The following is a 23,981-nucleotide window of genomic DNA, read 5'->3' on the forward strand; positions in this document are numbered from 1 at the left end:
TTTTTTTGGCGTTTTTTATTCCAAATAATAAGAAAACGATTAAAAAATTAACAAAAATTAAAATAAATTAATAATCCCTTAAATAAATTTGATCTATATATAAATATATCTTAAAAATAAAATTTTGTTAATATATAATAATCCAATAAAATTAAAAAGTAGGTCTGCAAAAATGGTAATAATAGTTTGATAAAAAGACAATACTACTAAAATGGTCTCCGAGTAAAATTGTCATTTAAAAAAATTAACAACATATCTATTAAAGTTAACGAGATAAGGATCAAAATCATAGCTAAACCATCAAAAAGTGATCATTTTGCTAGTCAAAATATTTTTGGACCTTAGCCAAGAAATATTCAAACCACACAGACCATTTATGCAGTTTTCTTGTAATGTTACAAACCAAAGCAGCTATATAATATTTTTTATTTTTAACATTACATATGAAAACGACCACCTCCACCACCACCACCTCTGCCACCACCCACCAGACCACCGCCTCTACCACCACCCATCACCACTATCATTTACTATTTTTATAATATATATATAATATGTCTTTACATATAAGTTATAAAATAAAGTAAAATTAAACAAAAAAAGAGCAATTGTGTAATTTTTATTATTTCATATATTCAGCTTTGAAAATAAAAAATAGATAATAAAAGGCATTCATATATTCAGCTTTGATATATGTACATTGTGTGTGCCTTTGTTCAGTCTTCTACTTGTTGTGTTTGTACTTTGTACGTTGTAATAAATGGTACTAGTTGTACCTTATTCATTGGGTGTTGTCTGATATATGCCATCAATAGTTTATTAGGTTTCTTCATGTGAATTGTGAAGATATTGATTTAGATTTCAATCATCAGCAAGAATGAAACAGAACACATGACACATTCCATACAATTATCGAGTGAACCTTATGCATTATAAAAATAAAAGCATACAACACAAGCCAGTAAACAACAATCTTAGTTAGCACAACTTTTGTAACCACAGCAACTTATTTAGCTCCCGAATAAAATCAAAGTCAAGTAAAGTATATGAAATGAAAACAACACCAACTTCTTTCAATAAGTAACAATGGATTCTATAAGCTCATGAAGTGGAGCTAGCTCCTTCTTGTCAATCAATGAAAACTCCTGCATATCAAAAGTCAAAAAAAAAAGATTTTCATTTCCCCACAAAACCCACTTATGGAACAGAATTGAGTTTGGAGAAAACTTACACATGTAAATAGTATAAAATGCTTGAAACATGTGTTTAGATGGGCTTCCTCTTTAAGACTCACAATCTTCTGAAAATGTGTATGGTAGATATGAGCATATACACGAAACAACCGTTTAAATATTGTTTTCACAACGTCCCTGAAATTGGCTGGGAATGGTGCTCCTGAAAAAGATAATTCATAAATTATCTCGTTAACAATTAATTTATAAACAAAATCCAATCTAAATGTTGTATTAAAAGAGGCAAATTGTGGTGAATGGGATACCAAGCCTTTGAGGAAATATGGATTCATCATCTAACTGTGATTCAATCCAATCCATCAAGAACTCAACATATTTTGGAGCCGAGACTTCAATAGGCTTCTTGATCTGCACACCATCTGCCCATCGATATTCATACCTGATTTTTTTTATTTTTTTTTTGTTTAAATAAAGATAATATTGGTTGTGTAAACAATAAAAAAAAAAAAAAAAAGATTCAATCTTGAATACATACTTGGGACCCGCAGTCATAGTTGGACAAATCTCTGGTGTACAGAACTCAGTTAGGGTGCCATAGAGAAGATTCACCTGGTTGAAGAAATCCACAGCTGAAAATCAAGAATACCATAAGTCAAAACTCAAAAAGTCAAAATTAGATCCAAAGTCTGAATTGAAGGATATTTATTAACTGTTGACAGCAAGCCATTCATTGATATCCTCCCCAGGAGGAAGTCTCACAGCTTCCCTCAGGTTTCCACTACCCAAAGTAGCATCAATGTGTTGCCTTAGTTGTGCACCCTGTAAATAAAAAGAATTTTATTTTTAAAGTTTTTTCCTCAAGTTTTAGGAAATTAAAAATGAAATGTAAATAGCATGATTAACCTTACTCCCAGAAGGTGCACTCTTCTTTGGACGAAATGTCCTTTGGTTCCTGAAATTAGGCATTTTTCACTATGTTCAGGAGACATAATAACACAGCTACTTGATGAAATAGATGAATAATCTTACAAAAATTGTAATATTTGATGCATTTTTTGTTGTGCAACCATTGTTAAACCCAATAACTTACATTATGATATAATCAGTAAAGAAACATTTCACTTCTATAAAAAGCCACAATAATAGAAAACATTTTTCAGACAATCAATCGCATGATCCATTTATGGACATTTTTTTTACCATGGATTTGCCCCCAACTTTGATCAAGCCAAATCACTGTCCACGAATTAACAAATTCCCAAATCAAGATATCTCAATGAGCATCAGCACTCTGTGATCCCTAATACTAATATTTACCAAAACAAACTCCCCAATTTCGAAAAGAATCAAAGCATGACCTGTGACTGACTTCCCGATTAATACCAGTCGTTTACTTTAGTTGATGATATAAAGTTTAATGTAGTCATTAATTAATCGAAGATTTAGTATGCGTACGTAATTTCGAAAGTTGAAATGAGATCAGAGTACAATAAAAGTCAAGCTGATTTCATTATTGTTTAGAACAAAGGGAAGGTAAAAGAAGGTAAGTGAGAATCAATTCAATCTAAACACGAAAAATTAACCATAATCACGATGATTTAGAGATACCCAGATCAATAAATGCCAAAACAATGCATCCTAAATCTTGACACATACAAAACAGATAAAAAGGAATCTGATTGAAAAACAAGATTGAGAATTGAAGAAATTTGTCTTGCCTGCCGAGACCGAAAAGGCTCATGACTAGGGAGAGCGCACAGAGAAGAATCTTTGATGGATTTTGAGGGCAGAAAATGGGGGAGTTTAGTGGAAACGTTGAGAAGGGTTGTCACGCACTCTGATCGCACCCAATACCCACTTCTCTGCCAGCTTCATGAATTGACAAGTGTTTCAATACTATTTTTCAGATCTAATAATCATCGATCTCCGGAAATTATTCCCCTAATTTAATAATTAAACCATATAATCTTATTACGTATTTAGAAATAATTATAACAATTAAATATTCATATGATTTTTATTATTCAGGTCTATAAAATTTAATGAATTATAACAGTCAACATTTAATTTTGTAGACAACTTTGCTATTTTCTATGATGCAACCAAATTTACACACTTTTGATTTTGGTAGCTACCCCACCCACGAAATTTAATTTAAAGAATCTAAAGGGGCATGGATCATGAATAGAACATGTTTAAAGAAAAACCAAAGAGTTTATTTATTTCTTTTTGAAGTGTTAAATGATCATTAAATATATGTCGATTTTGTATCTTCTATGGATATAGTTGAACATCAACATTACACCATTAAATATTGATGCTTTTAATGTCATTAAAATCTCTATACAAGAAAATTACCACGCAAAATTCCCCAACTAGTTTGTATTATTATTATTGTTTGTATGTTCGTATTATGACCGACTATAAAGTTATAACAAATAGTGTTGTGATATACAAGTAGTAAAAAAAGCTTATTAGGCATCCACGGTTGATTCAACACTCATTTTCATATATATCAAGAACTAACAAAACCTAAATTTGTTATCTGCAAAAAGAGATAGGGAATTTGGAATGATCAGTCGGTTTTGTATGACAATGAACATATTCATTCTAGCAAATTTATCTAGTTTATGTACATAAAAGTTTATGGTAGATTGCTAAACAATATAAAATTTACGTCGGTTTTGTATGACAATGAACATATTCATTCTAGCAAATTTATCTAGTTTATGTACATAAAAGTTTATGGTAGATTGCTAAACAATATAAAATTTACGGTATCATTTCAGTTGAACTAACATTCAATCAAAGCACATATTGGATCAAGGAAAAATAATAATTTCATATTCTTTTATATGATTAGGGTTTATAATAATATCATAAAACTTGTTTGGATTTGGTTGGTGTTTGTTTCTAAAAATGCATATGCAACTCACCTTAAGATTTCTAATGTTGAATTCATATTTCCAAAATACAATATAAGGGTTATTTGATAATCTAGACCAAATCATTTCTGAATGAATCAACATTGGTTATGTCCCGGATCGAATAAGAGGATATAAAACCGAATCATAGGCAAAAAATATGATATCAAACAATTTGAATTTAACCGAAAACACACTCTTTTATCAAGACCTACAAACACTCTCTAACATTGACTCCTTATTTATTTTAATTGATCTCCACATATCCACACAAATTTGACATAAATAAATGGGTTCATAACTAACAACAAACGAGCAATGCAAATAAACACTCCCACTAAATGAAGAAAATCAAACGAGCAATGCAAACAAAAACTCCCAATAAATGAAGAAAATCATCGTGGAATCTTTTTTTTTTTTTTTGGTAATTGTTTATTAACTCTAATGCATTGACCATATATATTCAATACTAGATACCTACACATCCAATTACATATAAATTTATATCACACTTCCTCTAGCGATAAGAATGGGAGAACTGGTATATAAGAAGATGATAATTAAAGTGAGGTCGTTAGGTTTAACTATAAAATCACTTTCATTGGTTCGAAGGGTGGTAGAGAGAATGATATTTACCCTTCAAAATGTAAGAATCACTTTATTGAAAATATGAACAAACATGCTTGTTTTTAACTATTTCTATTTAAAAAAGTTGAATCGCAAACCATATCCAAGATTGAAACTTTGTGAGATTCAACGCTAAAATCACTTTATTTTGAAGTAGTTTAATATCAAGTAATCACCACTATGCCATCTTTATGGTGGTTACTTCTAACAATTTATTGTTATTGAAATTTTCTTTTTCATGTAAAATCTAAGTTCAATTAAAATTTCTCTCACTCAAAATTCTTTATAGATTTCTCTCTATAATTATATATCTCTTAATTCTTAATGATATTGATTTATCTTCTTTCTCTCGCAAAAACATGTACTTTCTTTTAGGAGAATCTTCAATAAAATCTGAAATTTTGGTTCAATTTACGTTTTAGTCTTAAATTAATTTTTTTATGAAAAAATCCTAAAAACCAACAAAGTTTTCATTTTAGCCATTTTTTGACCGGTTGGAACCGGTAATAAATTAATTTGAGATTATTTTGTAAAATGAACCAAAATATTTGGACTTTTCTGCAAACAAAAACCTTATTATTGTTTTTATCATTATTATTTTATTAAAAGTATAAATAAGTATACTATTTTTTTAAATTATTTATTATTAATATTGGTTATAATATATATATATATATATATATATATATATATATATATATATATATATATATATATATGTGTGTGTGTGTGTGTGTGTGTGTGTGTGTGTGTGTGACATCCCCAAAATCACGACCAGAAAAGACCGGTTTAATTTATGCTTTTAAAATAATTTCAGAGTAATCCTTTGAAAAAAAATAGTTGCGGAATTTGTTCCCAAAACAAAATATGATTAAAATAAGATTTACCAAAGCATTTCTTAAAGAAATGTATTTTTCATTATATTACAATACTCGGGATGTCATGTTTCGATAAACAGACCAAAAGCATAAACATTTCAATACAAACCTTACAACAATTAAATATAACAACAGGTCTATAATCCAAAAATAACTTGACAAGTCATCCAACTTATGCTCTGGCGCCACTACTTGTAATACAAAGAAAACTGAGTGGGTCAGACTTGGGAGCCTGGTGAGCATATAGGGTTTTCAACCCACAATAAATAATTAGTTTGATTTCATTAACCAACAATAACCCAATTATCCATTCTCGTTATTCTCACTTTATATCCCTAAACACCTTTCACAAGGGACCTAGTCTAAGAATATTTCATCGGGGCGACATCACATGCTTCAGGGGTTTCCCAACAATATATGTCAAATAAGGCAACCACGAGGGGGATGGAATACAGCGAACGAATACCCAAGTTCATTAACACCTACAAGTTCTGAGCCTGTTGGTGTTCCACGGGACTGTCTAGAGAGTCTGTGGTTGTCATCTAAATTCCGCTAGATGACTGGATCACAATGACATCGAGGCCTCTCAACATTTTTTTTATTTCATCACACATTATTATCTACCCATGTTCTACCCACATATTTGTAGATAAAATTTACTTGTTTATATACAACATAAAACCTGTATAACAAATTCTTTCGACACTCATATCACATGACAAATAGTATATATTCAAATAGCACGTATTTTATAGAGTATAATTTATATATGTGTGTTAATAGAAAGCAACCACACACACTTACCCATTTCGAATAATGATATAATATACATATAACACATAACACATATTTTATAGAGATACTTCATATCTGTGTGTTAGAAGAAATTAACTACACACTCACTTGATCAGAAGATGATCGGGCGACACTACGACTTGTAGAAGTAGTATTTTTCGGTGAAACTGGGTTCACTTCACTCACCGGGCTTCTTGCGGGCAGAGCTTCGACTCGGAAACTCTTTTCTTCGCGGGATCTTCGAGCTTCGGGACTTGCTTTGGGTCTCGAGATGATACCGGGGCTTCGGGGGTACTTCTTTGCACGTAAATCGAGGTAATATGAGTGAGATGAGAGAATTTGAGCAACCAAACTCGGCTGACCCTTCAAATCTATTTATAGGGCAAAATTTGCCTTTGTCACGTCGTGGTACGGTTTACCACGTCGTGGTGGCTGGGTCGTCACTGCATACGTCATTGCAAGTGGGTCTGACAGACTCCAGAGCTCCACACGTACACATAATAGATCTCAATCCACATTTGAAAATGCTTAATAATTAAAATAATCATATAAGATTGAATGTATTCATATTATCAAACAACATATTTTCTTTGTAACTCTCACATAATAGTATTATCCACACGTCCACACAATAGATGTCAATCCATATTTGAACCTAGCTCTCTCTCTCTCTCTCTCTATATATATATATATATATATATATATATATATATATATATATACACACACACACAAACACACACACACACACATTTAAATGAAAAAATATATTAAAGACATTTTGTAAGTGTGAAGGTGGAGAGGATGGTCATGTTTTAAGCATTAAAATCATAAATGTCTGTTTATATATTCTCATTTTGTATATGGTCATTTCACATGCATTATTATTGTTTGCAATTCAGAATATTAACACTTAATAATTTAAAAGAATATACCTATCTCTAAAATTGTTTATAAATAGTTTTAGGTACAAAGATTTCTCACTTTGTATATAAAATCGTTTAAGGTGGAAGAATTTCTTTTTCAAACCCAACAGATCCACTACAAACATCTATATAGGTACCATATATCAAAATTCAAAAGTATTAATTAAAATATTTTGTTTATTAAAAAGTAATATGACATGTTTTGGTTTATCACATTACATCTTTTATGTTTTAAAAAATCCACAAGAATAAAATAATGAAAAAGAGCAACACACATGTTAATTTAAATACTTACACTCAAGACATAGACATATATCACACGCTCATACACTAACATATATGGTAGCAAATCCAATCATAATCTTGATCTGATCTCAGTTGCAAACCCAAATTCGATTCAAGAAAATATATTACAAGTTGATGATGATAAGAAAAAAAAAAAAAAAAAAAAAAACATGTACTTTCTTTTATAACAAGGATCAACGTATCAGGACGCTTTTGTTTCAATTGGGCTTTTATTTGCATTAGGCTCAATTGGGCTCAATTCTTATCAATATACCAATCGTCGTGAAAGGTCTTCAATAGAGGTGAACATATGGCCTCATTTAGTCATATAGACATACTTTGGAAAATAGCCTTATTAGTTATTACTACTCAAATATATATTAGTATTTTACTAATTATTAATTATCGATATCGATCGTTTAATTTTTAAAAAAAGAAAACTCTATTTTTTGTTAAGGTATTTAATTTGAGTATCATCCAAAACTATTTATCCTACGACTTTTAAAATCACTATTTTTTTTTTCTATCAAGGTTATCTTGCAAAATTGACTTTTCTTCATAAATTTATATTCATCGTATTTGAATAATTAATATACTTTACTTAATGTTAATTTAAATGAACAAATTAACTTTTATTCAATTATCTGTGCCCTACATTCATATTTTGAATAATATATATAAGACACCAAACAAGGTGGAGTGAACATACCTCATGCATGGCATCATCGTTTCTATGCAACCACTCCAAGTAACTTTTCCCATATTTAATTTCCAATCTATATGAATAAGAAAACAATAAAACGTAATTAAACAAGATTAAAAATTCTATTTTTCAAGTAAATGCTACTAGTGAACAGAAAAACACATTAGTGTCAAAATTTTACATAACATTGAAACAACTTAATATCTCTGGCTAACTTTAAATGATAAGTGAGATGAATATTTTCGTTTGTCATTTTCAAACTTTACATTGACGTCTTTGTTTTCAATAAACTTTTCCTATTTTTTATGAAGTAATGTTACTGTATATCAACTTCTCATCATAGTCAAAGAATATTTGTTACCGTATGACTTCAGAACAATTATTTGGTACTGGGATCTTGACCAAGATTTGTGCCTTCAACTAGGGATGAAAGTGGGTCCAAACTCGGAGCGGATGGATCCGGACCCGGAAAACCCGGAACTGGTTAACTGGATTTTGTAGAACCGAAAACCGGACCGGTATATAGGAACCGGTTCCGGGTAAAGTGGGTCTAGAACTGGAAAACCCGGAAACATCAAAATGGGTAGGTTGGAACCGGATAAAGTGAGTTTAGAACCGGAAAAACCGGAATTTTTGATAATTACTTACTACTTAGTGGGTTGAACTTTGAAAATTTTCATATTTATATCCCGACTTTGGATGACTTTAACTCATTGAATATGAAACCAAAATTAACAAAATTATAGTGTAAAATCATGTACAAACACTAAAATACACTCTGAAAATAACCGCATGTCAATCCGACTTTAAACGAATGAGATTTTCATGTGTTAACATTTTCACATAATATAAAGTACAAAAACAAATAATTGAAAATTTGAAAATTTTTAGTTTTGATATCCCGACTTCGAAGGGCTGTAAATCATTGAATGTTAAACCAAAAATGACAAAATTATAGTCTAAACTCATGTACAAACTGTAAACTACAAGTTGGAAAAAACCACATGTCAATCCGACTTCAAATGAATTAGATATGCATGTTTTAAACCTTTCACCGAATACAAAAAAACTGAAAAACTAAAAACTTCCAGCTTTGATATCTCGACTTTGGAGGACTGTAAGTCAATGAATATAATACTAAAAATGGAAAATTTATAGTCTAAAATCATGTACAAACTCTAAAATACATGTTGGAAAAAACCGTATGTCAATCGGAGTTGAAACGGATGAGATATGCATCTTTTAAACGTTTCATAAAAACCGGTTCCGGCCCTAAAAGTGGTTCCGGTTCCAAACATCAGCTCCGGTTTTTAGACCCGGTTTACCCGGACCCGATGGACCCAAACCCGGATTACCCGGAACCCGAATAAAGCCAAATTTTAAACCCGGAACCAAAACCGGTTCTATATATTCCGGTTCTAACGGTTTCGGTCCGGTTTCCGGTTCTAAATCTCATCCCTACCTTCAACATGTAAAAGCTCTCCATATAACAACAATCAATCTCTGGTACTAAGATCGGTACAAGAAATAGCTCGTTGAATGTCAAATTGTCGTCGTTATACGTCAACAACGATGACGGTGTTGTCTGGGGCGGAACCACAATTCTAGATAGAAGGGGCTTACATCATAATAAGAATATTAAATTACTTTTTATAACCGAATAATATAATACGCTCTGTAAAATTGGATGAGAAACTGATAAAGAAAAAATCGTCTAAATAAGAACATCAATAACCTAAAATTGAAGTTTATTCTTCCAGATCATGAATCAAAGAATCTAATGTAAATATATTAAATTTGACATATATTATTTTTTTCAGATTCAACATTAATTAGTCTGTTACAAAAGACCCAACGAATATATCAACTAACTGCAGTTACAAGAACTATTTATAAACTCTAATAAAAATGAATGGGTAATATATAAAAATTTAATGGTGAACCATAAAAGCATCAAATAGTCACTTTAGGACTTAAGATACAAATAAATTTAACAATTTATAAGTTCACTTTCTTATTCTAGTTCATGATTTTTCCCAACATCACGATTCCAAGCTAGTCAATGGAATTGAGAAGCTTTAACCCAACCATAATGTCTGTGAGTGTAACCAATTCATTTTGTTACTTTTGAAAACTCTTAAAATATATATTATTAAATCTTTTGCTTCCATTAGATCAATGCCAAGTCATTTTAAGTCTAGTTTGATTAAAAAAACTACATCATTCCATTTCACTAGTGTTTCACCATTGGAATCATCAATTTCACTCAAACATTACTAGAAACTTTGGAATTAACGGTAGAACGCAATATTGGATTGATAAATACATTAACTAGCTAAGATCTCATGGATTTATATCAAATTTAGTGGTTAAAAACTAAAGTACATCTAATTGTAGCTTACGTACAACATTTGACATGGTTTATGGCTTTAAATCACTAATTCATCCGTAGATATGGAATCTGGTACTTCTATGGTGAGGTAATGATTTAATGGTGATTAACCATATGTTTCTAGCATTCATACATGAACAAAAACTTATTACAACTTGTAAACTTCTCATATCTTATAAACTTCGGATTCCATCAAGGATCTAGGGTTTGAGAATCCCAAGCTCCATCAAATGATGAATCAAACACTAAAATGCAAAAGAGTGATGTTAGAAACATATTACATGATTAATTGAACACTCAATAACTCCTAGAGATTTCATAAATAGGCTCCATTTTCGAATTTGGTGTCACACCAAACCTAATTTGGGATTTTATGAAGAAATTAGGAAAACTAGCGATGAGAATTACCTTTCCAAGCTTGCACACCTTTAATCTAATCTTCTTCAAATCCTTTAAAACTCTCTCTATTTCACAAAAGCTTCTCCAAAATCGTCCACATAGCTCTCCATTCCCTCAAAAATCATGTTTTTCATCTAAACGAGTGTTTGACTAAGCTTATTTAAAATGATTTTAACTTTTTATCTTATAGTGATGTCAAAACAAAGTTTTTAAAAATGTTTGGATTAGCTTATCCGGTGTCAAAATGCTATAAGTTAATAAACCCTTTTTATTGGTTGGCAAAATGACCAAAAAAATGTTTCCTGGAGATGTTGGACAGCTATAAGTTATAAGAAGTTTTGATAAGTTAGGGGTTAATAGCTTATCAAAAATGACTTATCTCCGGTTCCACGCCATTATAATTTGTTTTTAAAAACAGTTTATCCAAACATTCATTTTAACTTATACCGGTGTGGAACCGATAATAAGTTAAAAAAAAAAAAAATCATTTTTTAAGCTTAACCAAACACCCTCTAAATGGGCGAAAAAAAACTAATTCACAAATATTTTTGGTCATTTGGCAATACAAACTTTCCGTCTTCTTAGTTTCTAGTAAGTGGCACCATTTGGCAGGGTTTCAACCACAATTGGAGTTTAGACTTTTTCCTTCTTAGTCTCTAGTAAGTGGCACCATTTGTCAAGGGTTTCAACTACAATTCGAGTTTAGACTTTTGCCGCCATTGACCCTTTTTCTAACAATTAATACATTGACTAATGTGATGTTTGTTTATTTTTTTTTTTTTTTAAAAAAACTACTTCAGCCCACTTATTGCTGCTAGACCTGACAATTTGATACACGATACGAGTTTTCCGTGTATGTGTTTTAGAAATTCGTGTTTCGTGTTTATTCGTGTCCGACACGTATTTTAAATTTGTGTTTCGCGTCTTATACATGTCAAACATGAATTTACCTATTTAGACACGTATAAAACACGATACAAATTCGTGTTGACACGTGACACATACAAACACGTATATAAACATATATACTTTAGGGTTAAATTTATATTTATAATATATTATGGACCATTCGTAAAATTCAATAATTAGTTTATAGCCCTAGCTTAAAAAAAAGCCATTAAAAATGTGTATATTCGTGTTTTTCGTGTTTTCATGTAACACAGCTGAAAAACATGTCTATTCGTGTCGTGTCACGTGTCACACGAATTTTTTATGTGTCGTGTTCGTGTTTGATACCCCAAACACGTTTTATAATTCATGTCGTGTTCGTGTTTAACAAATTAGTGTCCTGTAAATTCTTGTCTGACACAAATATACGACACGCAGGCACGGATTGCCAAGTCTAATTGCTGCGCCGCGCAGCATACGCGCATCACTTGGCCCTTCGCAGTTGTTTGTTTTTCTGAACACTTCTGACTTAAAAACTGTTGCACGTCTTTTGCGTGGGTCAGCACTAAACCAATTGCTTCAAACCTCTTCACACCTTAGTTTAACTTACTGTAGCAGTCTGCAAACGTTAAAAAAACAAACATATTTTTTATTAAATGTTACAGTCGTTTGTTCCACCTCTTCTGCTACAGAGGATTGCAGAGGTGGTCCGCAGACTTCATGTATTTTCTCTTCGAAAAAACAAACAACACCTAAGACAAAGCAAGCTATAAAAAGTTTGGTAATTTGACATTTTTAGTCACTCTTGTCTTATTTTCAAGTTAATAGTTCTATTAACTTCTTCATAAACATCCGGTTAAATATTACTTAATTAATTATTTTTCTTTATTATTTATTATTTTAGTGGTTTTTTTGTTTATTTATTAATTTTATAATATTCAGTTAAATCAAAATTTTTTATCTTTGAAATAGGATGTTACAAACTATCTATTATTATAACATCTGTAAAATCGGACTAGATGTTTTGGACAATAAAGGGAATACAATGTTCAAATAAATGCTACAATTATTTATTTTTGAATGATAAAAATGATTAAATGTTATAATTATAATATTAAAAGAATTTGTTTGATATATAAATTGATTTGAAGGGCTAAAATTACTTTTGGATTTTTAAAGGGGTAATAAATAGCATAATGGAAAACTGAAATGCAAATAAGTTAAATAAAATTAATCAAATATGGAAAATAAAATACAAGTTAGTGGGATAAATTTAACATTTCGAAAGTAGCATAAATGTCAAAGAAAACGGGTTTGGAGTAGAAGTTGACAACAGACCAAAATTCAGGGACTATTCTTGAAAAAAAAAAGCCCAATTCTTGATCACATGTCTTCATTCTACACGACGACGGGGGCTTCCTACTCGAATTCAGACTTGCAAATTAGGATTTATCAGAAAGCTAACTGATCCTAAACTTATTTAGGGGCTGTTTGTTTTTTTGTGAAGAGCTGCGCAAGCACTTTTGTCTGCGCCGCGCAGACAACGCGCATACATATGCCCTCGCAGAGTGTTTGTTTCTTTGAAGTGCGCAGACCAAAAAACGTCTGCGCGAGGTCTTCCTGGCGCAAATATGGGCCACTGTCTTCAAAGGTCTTCAGACCTCATTTTAACCAAAAAAAAAAAGACTACCCGTTTTTTTTTTATTAATTTTATTATTTTCTTTATCTTTTTGCTGAAAATACATTTTTAATCTTTATGACATGAAATTAAGATTGAAAATTTAATTTATTTCAACGGCTGCAGACGTTAAAAACAAACAGTCTTCTTATTGCAGACCGCAGACATTTGGTCCACCTCTTCTGCCGCAGAAGCTTGCAGATGTGGTCCGCAGACTGCATATATTTTGGCTTCAAAAAAACAAACAACACCTTACTCTTCTCTTTGACCTTTTCATTTTACATGAAAGTCCAACCATGAACGTAAATGAAACCACTGGAAACATCCTTGTAATGAGTTTGATCAATGTTTTGAAAACATATTTTTATTTGAACCGGGTCTCGTTGACCGGTTTAACTGGTTCGACCGCCGACCGCCGGTTCAACTTAGTTTCCATAATTTTTATGTATATCTATTTTCCTATACATATATGTATATAAAACCAATGATTTTCTTATATATGGCAATGACAATGGTGTTCATTGGCCTATAAGTTGTGTACACTCCGGTTAACCTAATCGATCGAGTTGTTCAATTTGCTTTGGATATTGTTTGTTTTGTAACAGGTTAAGTGAAATTCAACTACCGAAGTCCAATAAACCGTTTCAAACTGTTTTTTACCGGTTATATAACATCGATTCAACCTACTTTTTGAAGAAACAGTACAGTCTGATCCGGTCTAGAAATTAGCATAAAACCAGTTGTTATTGAACCACTCTCGTCCTTAGTTCCCGACCCGAACAGTTCAAACCTGTTTTTAAAACATTGGTTTTGATAGATGTATTTGTCTATGAGACTTTTTTTAAACCACGGATGCCAAGCATGTGTCTAATTATTATTAAAACAACTATATCATAATATATTTTCAAAAATAATATTAAAACCTGATGATCCAAATGAAAGTTTCATTTTCTTTTTGCAAATTTACCTCAACATTCATGACCGGTTAATGAGTTAAGAGTTCATAGAATCATAGGTGGCTTCTAAAAATAAGCAACGACCTTTATACAAAAAGAAATAAACAATAATTTTTTTTATGTAAATACTTTTAAAACAATGGTTGTTTTTGTAAACAAGTCTTATATTTTTAAATAGGGATATATACACTAAAGTCCCAATATTTTTATCGATTTGATAAGAAAGTCATAAACAAGATTTTTTTTACAGTAAAGTCCAAATTACCGATAGTTTTTGACATTTTTACCATTTTTTTTCCGGTTAGTCGGTATTTAGGACTTTTTTGTCAAAAAAAAAAAATTTAGGACTTTCTTATTAGATTGTCAATTAGGATTTTACTGTCAAAAAAATAAAGCTTAGGACTTTCTTGTCAAATCGTTAAAAATATTGGGACTTTAATGTATATATATAATCTATCCCCACCTTTTAGCTCAAGATTTGGCAGCAAAGTAAGAATACTGTTTTACAAGTCTTTTCACCCTTGTAAAACTTTCTTCTTACTTCACCACCAAATCTTGAACTAAAAAGTGATGATAGATTATACAAACACAAACAACACGTGTCTAGTGGTGTGAATGTGGAGAAGAAAAAGAAAGACAATTTTGTTTTTTTTCGGTTTCTTTTTTTCAGTTTCTTATTTCTCCATTTTTAGGACTGCAAAAGGCCAACACAACCCTGGTTCTTTTTTTTTTTATTATTATCTCCATTTTTTTTTCAATATCGATTTGTTGAGATTAAAAAACAATTTAACAAGAAGCAAACGTTAAGCATTTCAATAGGATCTAGCTGAGTAGAGAAAGTTTCAATAACTCTTATGGTTAAAGATTATCATACCATTAAATTTGTAACAAAAAAAGGATATATACACTAAAGTCTCAATATTTTCAATAATTTGACAAAAAAGTCATGAACTTTATTTTTTTGATAGTAAAGTCATAATTGACGATTTGACAAGAAAGTCATAAACTTTATTTTTTTGACAAAAAAGACTTCATTACCGGCTAACCGGAAAAAGGGTAAAAGTGTCAAAAACTGCCGGTAATTTGGACTTTACTGTCAAAAAAATAAAATTTAGGACTTTCTTGTCAAATCGATGAAAATATTAGGACTTTAGTGTATATATCTCTATTAAATATTTGATTCTAGTTAAAACAAACTTGTATTAAATTACGTAACATATTGAATGATATATTTTTTCTAAAAGAAATAATTTATCATTTAGGATAATATTATAGAATAAAAAGTTATATTTCTATTAAAATCGTAAAGTTAATGAGATTCGTCATCATAGTGTACTTGCTCTTATTGTCATGTTTTCTCATTGTACTTCTATGAAATCAAGATTAAATAGGTGCCGACTTGGGACCATGCATGTCTCATTGCACCTTTTTGCAAAGAAATATTAAAAAAATGAGAAACGGATAAGAAAAATATGGTTTTATATCTGTATATTAATAAATTATTGATTATATATAATAATACAAATACACACACACATAATATCATGTGTTATTTTATTTTAATTGGATTCCAAACAAATTAGGTAATATATACGACTAATTTGTGACATGATGAAAAAAGATATAAATAAATGAAAATTTAATATTTTAATTATCTTCTTATTTATCACAAATATCTTGATTAAAATTACATGTAAATTTAAGACTATGATTAATAAAACACATTTAGATAAACTAGAATCAAATAATTGTAAACTTTCATTCAAAAATAAAAATTATATGATTACAAGTATCGTTGAATACTTAATTAACTAAACAATAATGGCATGGGATTCTTGACCATTGGTGTCATTGATGGCCTCACTCAAACAAGAAAAGGCCAAAAATGAAAAGTTTAATATTTTGGGGATAATTCTGGCAAGAAATCGTTCTTCCCGTTTCATGAGTTTTTAATTCCAAAAGCACCCCACATGTTTGAAAATTGTGCTAAACAACATCCATGTTGGTTGCGAATGCCTTCAAATGTATTTGGTATTCAACCACCCAAGTTTAACATAAACTATTTAAATGTTAATTAATTACAAGTGGCAACACAGCCATTTAAAATATTCACCCACTTAAATTCTCATGTACACCTCTGAAAAATGAATTAAATTAGCAAATTGATAAAAGAAATAGTTAAAATTATATATATATATATATATATATATATATATATATATATATATATATATATATATATATATGTGTGTGTGTGTGTTTTACGACCAAAGGGCTTATAGACGGTATCAGGTGTTGTCTATTCTTTTTGAGGTTAAAGGTTCAAATGCTTTCTAAAACATAGATGAAATTAATAGTGGCTTAGGAGTAGACTAGAAAATTATCATTCCAAAAAAATATGATTTACAATAAACAATTGTTAATGACCATAAATATTAAATATTTTCGTTACGCCTAGTTCTGAAGGTTTAACAAAGAAGAGAAAAATAAAAGAAAAGAAAGTAAAGAGAAAAAGAAGAGAAAGAAAAATACAAGATAATTGTATTTTGTGTTATCGAGTTAGTTGGAGATAAATGAAAGAAAAATTAAACATTTTGTTCATTTCTATCTAAATCCTTCCAAATTGAAAGGAAAAAAATTTCTTCCATGAATGAAACTCAGGCACATTTTTTTTAACTTTCATTTATTTCCTTTTTTTCCTCGTTAAGTTGAACTCGTGAACAGAGAATTTGAATTACACATATCAAATGATTTCTTTAGACCGGAGGACGTTGTGGTCACATTTCACCGTCACCTTGGCACACCTTATTTTCTTCTCATTTTCCTTTCACTCTTCAAAATCCAGGAAAGTGTCACACTTCACTTCATTTTACTTTTTTCTTCTCATTTTCCTTTCACTCTTCAAAATCCAGGAAATTGTCACACTTCACTTCATTTTACTTTTTTTGATAAAATAAAATTACTATAATTTTAAAAGCTATAATTTAATAAGAAGAAATTAATTAAAAATGGTTAGTAAACACAAAATTAATAAAAAATATTTCATTGCTCGAAAATAAAAATTACATAACCAAAATAAGAAACCATCATTAAAATATAACAATAATTAAAATACTACATCATATCAAATTTTGCCCGAATTCTAGACAAAATGGTAAAATGGTTGGTATTTATAAAATGGTAAAATGTTTTTTTAATTAAATCTATAGCCGTTGAAGAAGAGAAAAGAACGAGAGAAAATGCAATAAAATCTCATGGCGTGGTTCCTTACATCGCTTTGAGTGCACTAGCAATGTGGTGTTCACCACCGGGTGAAAGCTCCCAATTCACCCCACCAATCCACCATACCATATGGGGCTACTCCTTCGGTCCTCAAAGTTACACTTGATAATACTTGTATCTCTAGCCTAGACATGTAAGAAACAAATCTAGGTGAGAGTATTAGTTGAATCTCTAGCCTAGACATCTAAAAGAAACAAAACAAACAAGTCAAAACCTAATAAATAGGGAACAAATCTTTTAATCTGTACTTGACGTTCACATTCATATATGTACCCAATCTTTTTGTAACTCAGGGTTACATACTATTGGCTAAAAATTGGCTAAAAAGGGGGGTTTTCTCTAAAGTTATAAAAATATACATAAAATGGACCAGTTTGAAGACAAACCTAAATGACAAATCTAGTAACATAAACAATACCCCTACAAAAGAAAAGACTGCAACAAAGCATCCAGTTTTAGTAGAGTGGTTGCAGAGTTGTTGCAATTTCAACATTTATATCAAGATAATGATAATCCCACAAGATTAACACTTACTTATACACCACCATTACTCACTAGTCACTAACCAATTTTCATCCATAAAAATCATGAAAGCGAAGGACTCACCAAAAACTACATGGAAACCCTACTGCTGTTCGGCTGAAAACAAGGTTTTTCACAGCTTTAGCCGTTGCAGACCCTCAAAATCGGAATTCTCGAAAAATGTAGCCCCATCACCTTCTTTCAGACGCATGTCTTTCTCAGATCTAAGCAGGTCGTCTTCTATGCGTCTTAATGAAGACATACAGAGCTTCGGACCAGACTTGTTTGATTTTAAACTGAGTGAGCTCCGAGGTGTAACTCAGAATTTCTCGAGTAATTTTTTGCTGGGTGAAGGAGGGTTCGGGAAAGTGCATAAGGGTTATGTCGATGAAACCATGAGATCCGGGTTAAAACCTCAACCCGTTGCTGTTAAGCTTCTTGATATTGAAGGATTACAAGGTCATCGAGAATGGCTTGTAAGCTTTTCTTTTTCTCTATACATGGTTTCTTTACTTTACTTTTTTTAAATGAATAAATTGTTTATTTATTTGTTTTGAAAAATTAAAGGCGGAGGTGATATTTCTGGGTCAACTAAGGCATCCTAATCTGGTGAAATTGATTGGATATTGTTGTGAAGAAGAAGAGAGGCTTCTTGTTTACGAATTTATGCCTCGTGGAAGTTTGGAGAATCATTTGTTCAAGAGTAAGTTTTTATATAAATATTTATTGATTTGTTATTAATTTTTAGGGATTGTAAAGTAATGATGATAAGGATTTTGTTGTTAAATTTACGTAGGGATTTCGGTTTGTTTGGCATGGGGGATTAGGATAAGAATTGCAATAGGCGCGGCTAAAGGTCTTGCATTCTTGCATGGTGCTGAAAGCCCTGTTATATATCGTGACTTCAAAACATCCAACATCTTACTTGATTCCGTATGTATATAATATGATTATAATTATAATTATAATTATATTAGGCTAAAACATTATACACCAATTGTTTTGTTGCTGCTGAATGCTGATATGGAGATAATTTAACACTTCCTAATGAAAATTGGCAGGATTTTAATGCGAAATTATCTGATTTTGGGCTGGCAACAATGGGTCCAGAAGGATCGAACACTCATGTTACTACTAGAGTTATGGGCACCTATGGATATGCTGCCCCTGAATATGTCAACACCGGTAAGATCTCTCTAATGATTTTTTTTTTTTGGTGTAAACTAGGTTATTACTTTTATATTAAATATTAAATGACTAGATAAATTAACAAGAGAAGATAAGTATATAAAGTGAGAATTTATTAGTCAAGATTAAGATAAAATATGTTATGTTTTGGTGTAATTAATAGTGCTATATCAAATTTGAAGTAATTTATGCAAATCAATAATTGAGATTAGGGGCGGTGCTCAATTGAAGTAATTTAGCAAAACGACATAGATATATAAGATAAATAATTATATATAAAATTGAAAGTAATAAAGCAAGTTCATTATTTTTATTAAGCTGACGTCACTCAAAAGGAATGGAATCATATGAACTTTTCTCAACTGCCCCTCTTATTCGGGTTTCGGGAGGGCCCCAAATAAAAATCAGCAAACTGTAAACCGAATAACAAAGCAGTTTCAACTAAAACCCAGACCCGCTAACCCAAATAAAGTGTGTGGTTCGGGCTTTTTAAACCGAATATGCACACCCTTAATTGATAAAAATGGTATAATATTTGGTGCAATCACTAACTAGTTACTCTCTAACCAGATACACAAGATACTCTAGTTATCTTCATTTTTCCAACTTTCATATATTTTTAAAATCAACCCTTATGTTTATTAGTATTTTACGAATCTAACCCACATCTTTTTTTTTATTACAATAATGAATGGTGTTGAGTAGGAGATGCCCTAAGAGGCTTACAATTCTAATTTGTTTGATGGATGTGGGACAGATTATTACAATTCATTGCTATTGCTAATGAAATGTATTGACATGTTAAATTATTGTAGGGCACTTAACCACAAAGAGCGACATTTACAGCTTTGGAGTAGTGTTGTTAGAACTATTGACAGGAAGAAGGGCAATGGATAAAAAGAGACCAAAAAGCGAACAAAATCTTGTTGACTTTGCAAGGCCGTATTTGACTAGCAGCCGAAGGGTGCGTGCGATAATTGACCCACGGTTAGGGGGACAATATTCGGTTAAAGGAGCCAAAGAGGTTGCCCTTTTGGCCTTATATTGTGTGAGTTTGAACCCTAAAGATAGGCCCAAAATGCCTGTGATCATTGAGACCCTTGAAGGAGTTAAGAATTTGAAAGATATGGCTATTAGTTCTGGACAGTGGGCCCCACCCCCTACACAGAAGACAGCAAGAAATGCGGTTTATATGCCCAAAGAAAGCAAAGATATGAATGGAGGAGGTCGGATTTATTGGAAACAAACTCCTGTCAAGACAGTGAGCACTAAGGGCTAGTGAATTGGGATCAAGATTCAGATATGTCCGATTGTCAGTGACTCAGTTCTGGTTTGGTAGATATTATTATGTAAATGATAAAACGCATATATGTACATAAATTTAGATGAATAAGTGGTCATGTATATATATAAGTGCCTTGTGTGCAACAAAATGGTGCAATACATGATATAAATTAATATGTATGAAGCATGCCAGAGTTGACAATGAGAGCATCAATTGCATACTTAAAACTCAGACTATTTGGAGTGAATCCAATTTTTTGCATCCTTTTCTGAAACTCCATTGACTTACCCATATCACCTTTCTCACAAAACCCTTTGAAAACCTCATTATAGCATTCATTGTCACATACTTGAAACTCTTCTGCAAACAAGATTAATAATGACTCCGCTTGATTCAGATTCTTCTCTTTACAATACCCAAAAACCAAAGATCTGAAAATTGTCATATCAGGCTGGATGCCTACTTCAATCATATCCCTCATGAAAGCTTCACCCTCCATGGTTCTATTTAGTCTACACAAACACTCTATGATTACTCCATAAGTGACCAAACTTGGGTTCACATTCTTGAAAAACATCTCGTCTTTTACCTGTATAGCCTCATTTACATAATTAGATTTACAAAATGAAACAATCAATTCATTGTAGATTTTAATCATACAAGTTTCTTCACCATCTTTCACTATGCGTTCCCATAGACTCTTGGCTGCAAAAGGTTTATCCACCTGGCACAAAGCAATGACTAGATCAATTTGAAGATCTCTAGATACTGATATTCCAAATCTTTGAAGCTCTACAATAAGATTCACAGCTGAAATCAACATTCCTTTCTTTTTATATCCTTCTATAAGTACTAAACAAGTGAACTTGTTAGGGGTAATCCCATTTCTGATCATTTCATGAAGCAACATGCGTGATTCTTGCATCATTTCCTTGTTAATGTAACCACATATAAGAGTATTGTATGAGTATATGTCTGGGTTTAGCCCTATTTGAATCATTTTGTGGAATAACTTATGAGCTTCCTTTACATTACCTTCTTTACAAAGCCCGTTTATCAGAGATGTATGAGTAATCAAATCTGGCATCACACGTCTTATACACATGATGTTATAAAGATAGAGTGCATCTTTTAATCGGCCTCTTGTGACATAGCTATCTATCAATGTGTTATATGTGACAATATCAGGATCAAATCCTTCTTCTTCCATCTTCTCTAAGAACCCATTCACCTTATCAACATCCCCACTCTTGCATATAACATGAGTTAATATGTTGAAAGTAAACGTGTTACCATGTACCCCGATTTTACCCATTTCTTCATAAATTCCCCAACATTCATTGATTCGATCCAACTTCAAAAGCCCATTTAAAAGAAAGTTGATAGAAATGATTTTTGGAACAAAACCAAGCTTCACCATCTTCCTAAAAGTAACAAAACCGTCGTGAATCAAACCAGCTTTTAGGTATGCCTTGAGAAGAATATCAAATACAACTGGTTCCCAGCTACAATCTTTGGTGCACAGAACCAAATTTTCAAAAATACTTGCTTTTTCAGGTTTATTCCTGTTGAGCTCTATTAACTCGGAGAAAAGCTTCATTGTCTGTGGAAACTTGCGAGACCAAGCTAGTATATGCAACATAAGACAGTAGTTATGAATAGTTGGGAGAAACGCTAGATCGTTTTTAACCCAATTGAAGAAGGTAAGAGCTGCAAACGGATCAGATTGGCATCTAAGAAGAACTCTTGAGACTTCTTCGGTGCCCAGATGAGGGATCATGTCTTTCTCAAGAAGAGCGGTTCTTCTTTCTTTGAGATTTGTGCATATAGTATCAACGATTTTGCTAGGGTTTTGGGTGTGAGGGAGAAAATTGTAGAGTGGGTTTAGGAATGAACTTGTTTTAGAATCGGGTAAAGTCTGTAGGGATGAAAACGCAGAGTTTGACAAGTGATGGATTTTAAGAACTGATTTGAGAAGGGTTGGATTCACTGGACTTCGATTCATTACTTTTAAGTAGGGTTTAATGCTACCAAAATTCAAAACATGAGAGCTGCATACCTAATTTCGATTATCTGAACTGTTTTGACGTTTCGATACTTCGCAAACGCATTGAGCACTTTCTAAAATTGGATTGGAACAACACGATCGTCGACATTAGCTGGTTCCGGAGGCTGGCGAAGTCAGGTGGAGTAAGGTTGTGAGAGGCCGTTGGTGCACAACCGCGCAATTTGCCGTTCATAACATAGCGCAACGGCGCTTACATGGGTCAGAACTCGGAACTCGGAACTCGGAATTAAGAATCTCTGAGTTTATTTTATTTTCATAGCGATAGTTTAGTTTTTTTTGTATATTTATATTGAGCACTCCATATCAATGTATAGAGTCTCAATATACTATAACACTTTAACCCCTTAACCATTTTGACTTTTATCATATTTTATTTTTACACATTTAATGAAAATTTAGTTTTAAACATTTTCCATTTATTTAACTATTTAATTATTTATATCATAGTTTTTCCTTTATACTTTATAAAATGTTTATATATTAATTTCTAATGATAACCTTAATTAAAATATTTTATATTAAAATATAATATGTTTAAAAAAACAAAAAAAATAAATGATAAGGTTTTATAGAACATTTTAGATAGATGGGGATTAATAAGTTAAATTCATAGAAAAAACCATAAAAAAAACTTAACCATCGGAGATTTTATTTATTTAGAGATCAATATTTTTTTAATAATGAGGTGTCAAAAGAAATAAGTGATAGCACAGATTTACCTTTGGAGATGCTTTAAAATTATGTTTTTAAATGATAAATTTATTTTGTAATATACTCATGAGAATATCATAATGCCAGTATTTTTTAAGGGTTTTTCAAAAAATAGCCCAAAAATTCAAAATTTTTTGCACGTGACATAAGATTTTTGTAGGTTGGTGATACCAAAATTTTAATTTTTTTTTCCAAACTTCAAACCTTTATACTTTTTTTTCATACGAATTATGTTGATTTTTTATAAATGTATTCTTTGTAACAATAGATTTGTATGGATA

General features: G+C 31.2%; 3 protein-coding genes and 1 long non-coding RNA gene across 4 annotated transcripts; 1 reads left to right on the forward strand and 3 right to left on the reverse strand.

Moving 5' to 3' along the window:
* Window positions 1-899: 899 nt before the first annotated feature.
* On the reverse strand, window positions 900-3,072 carry LOC111898510 (MOB kinase activator-like 1A). The gene is made up of 7 exons (XM_023894416.3): window positions 2,912-3,072; window positions 2,097-2,145; window positions 1,904-2,012; window positions 1,729-1,822; window positions 1,499-1,632; window positions 1,232-1,395; window positions 900-1,145 (listed from the first exon to the last, which is right to left on the reverse strand). Exons 1-7 carry the CDS (start codon window positions 2,932-2,934, stop codon window positions 1,074-1,076), a joined length of 645 nt encoding a protein of 214 aa, XP_023750184.1. The 5' UTR covers window positions 2,935-3,072; the 3' UTR covers window positions 900-1,073.
* A 14,599-nt stretch (window positions 3,073-17,671) lies between these two features.
* On the reverse strand, window positions 17,672-18,670 carry LOC122196832 (uncharacterized). The gene is made up of 2 exons (XR_006189014.2): window positions 18,533-18,670; window positions 17,672-18,110 (listed from the first exon to the last, which is right to left on the reverse strand). It is a non-coding gene; the product is annotated as an uncharacterized LOC122196832 (long non-coding RNA).
* On the forward strand, window positions 18,361-21,125 carry LOC111898512 (probable serine/threonine-protein kinase PBL15). Its single transcript, XM_023894418.3, has 5 exons — window positions 18,361-18,924; window positions 19,016-19,151; window positions 19,245-19,381; window positions 19,510-19,633; window positions 20,452-21,125. The coding sequence occupies exons 1-5, from the start codon at window positions 18,514-18,516 to the stop codon at window positions 20,913-20,915; spliced, it is 1,272 nt and encodes a 423-aa protein (XP_023750186.1). The 5' UTR covers window positions 18,361-18,513; the 3' UTR covers window positions 20,916-21,125.
* On the reverse strand, window positions 21,017-23,260 carry LOC111898511 (pentatricopeptide repeat-containing protein At5g40400). The gene has a single exon (XM_023894417.3). It carries the CDS (start codon window positions 22,924-22,926, stop codon window positions 21,091-21,093), a length of 1,836 nt encoding a protein of 611 aa, XP_023750185.1. The 5' UTR covers window positions 22,927-23,260; the 3' UTR covers window positions 21,017-21,090.
* Window positions 23,261-23,981: the final 721 nt, after the last annotated feature.

This window comes from Lactuca sativa, chromosome 3, assembly GCF_002870075.4.
Source record: "Lactuca sativa cultivar Salinas chromosome 3, Lsat_Salinas_v11, whole genome shotgun sequence".
In the NCBI taxonomy this organism is placed as follows: Eukaryota; Viridiplantae; Streptophyta; class Magnoliopsida; order Asterales; family Asteraceae; genus Lactuca; species Lactuca sativa.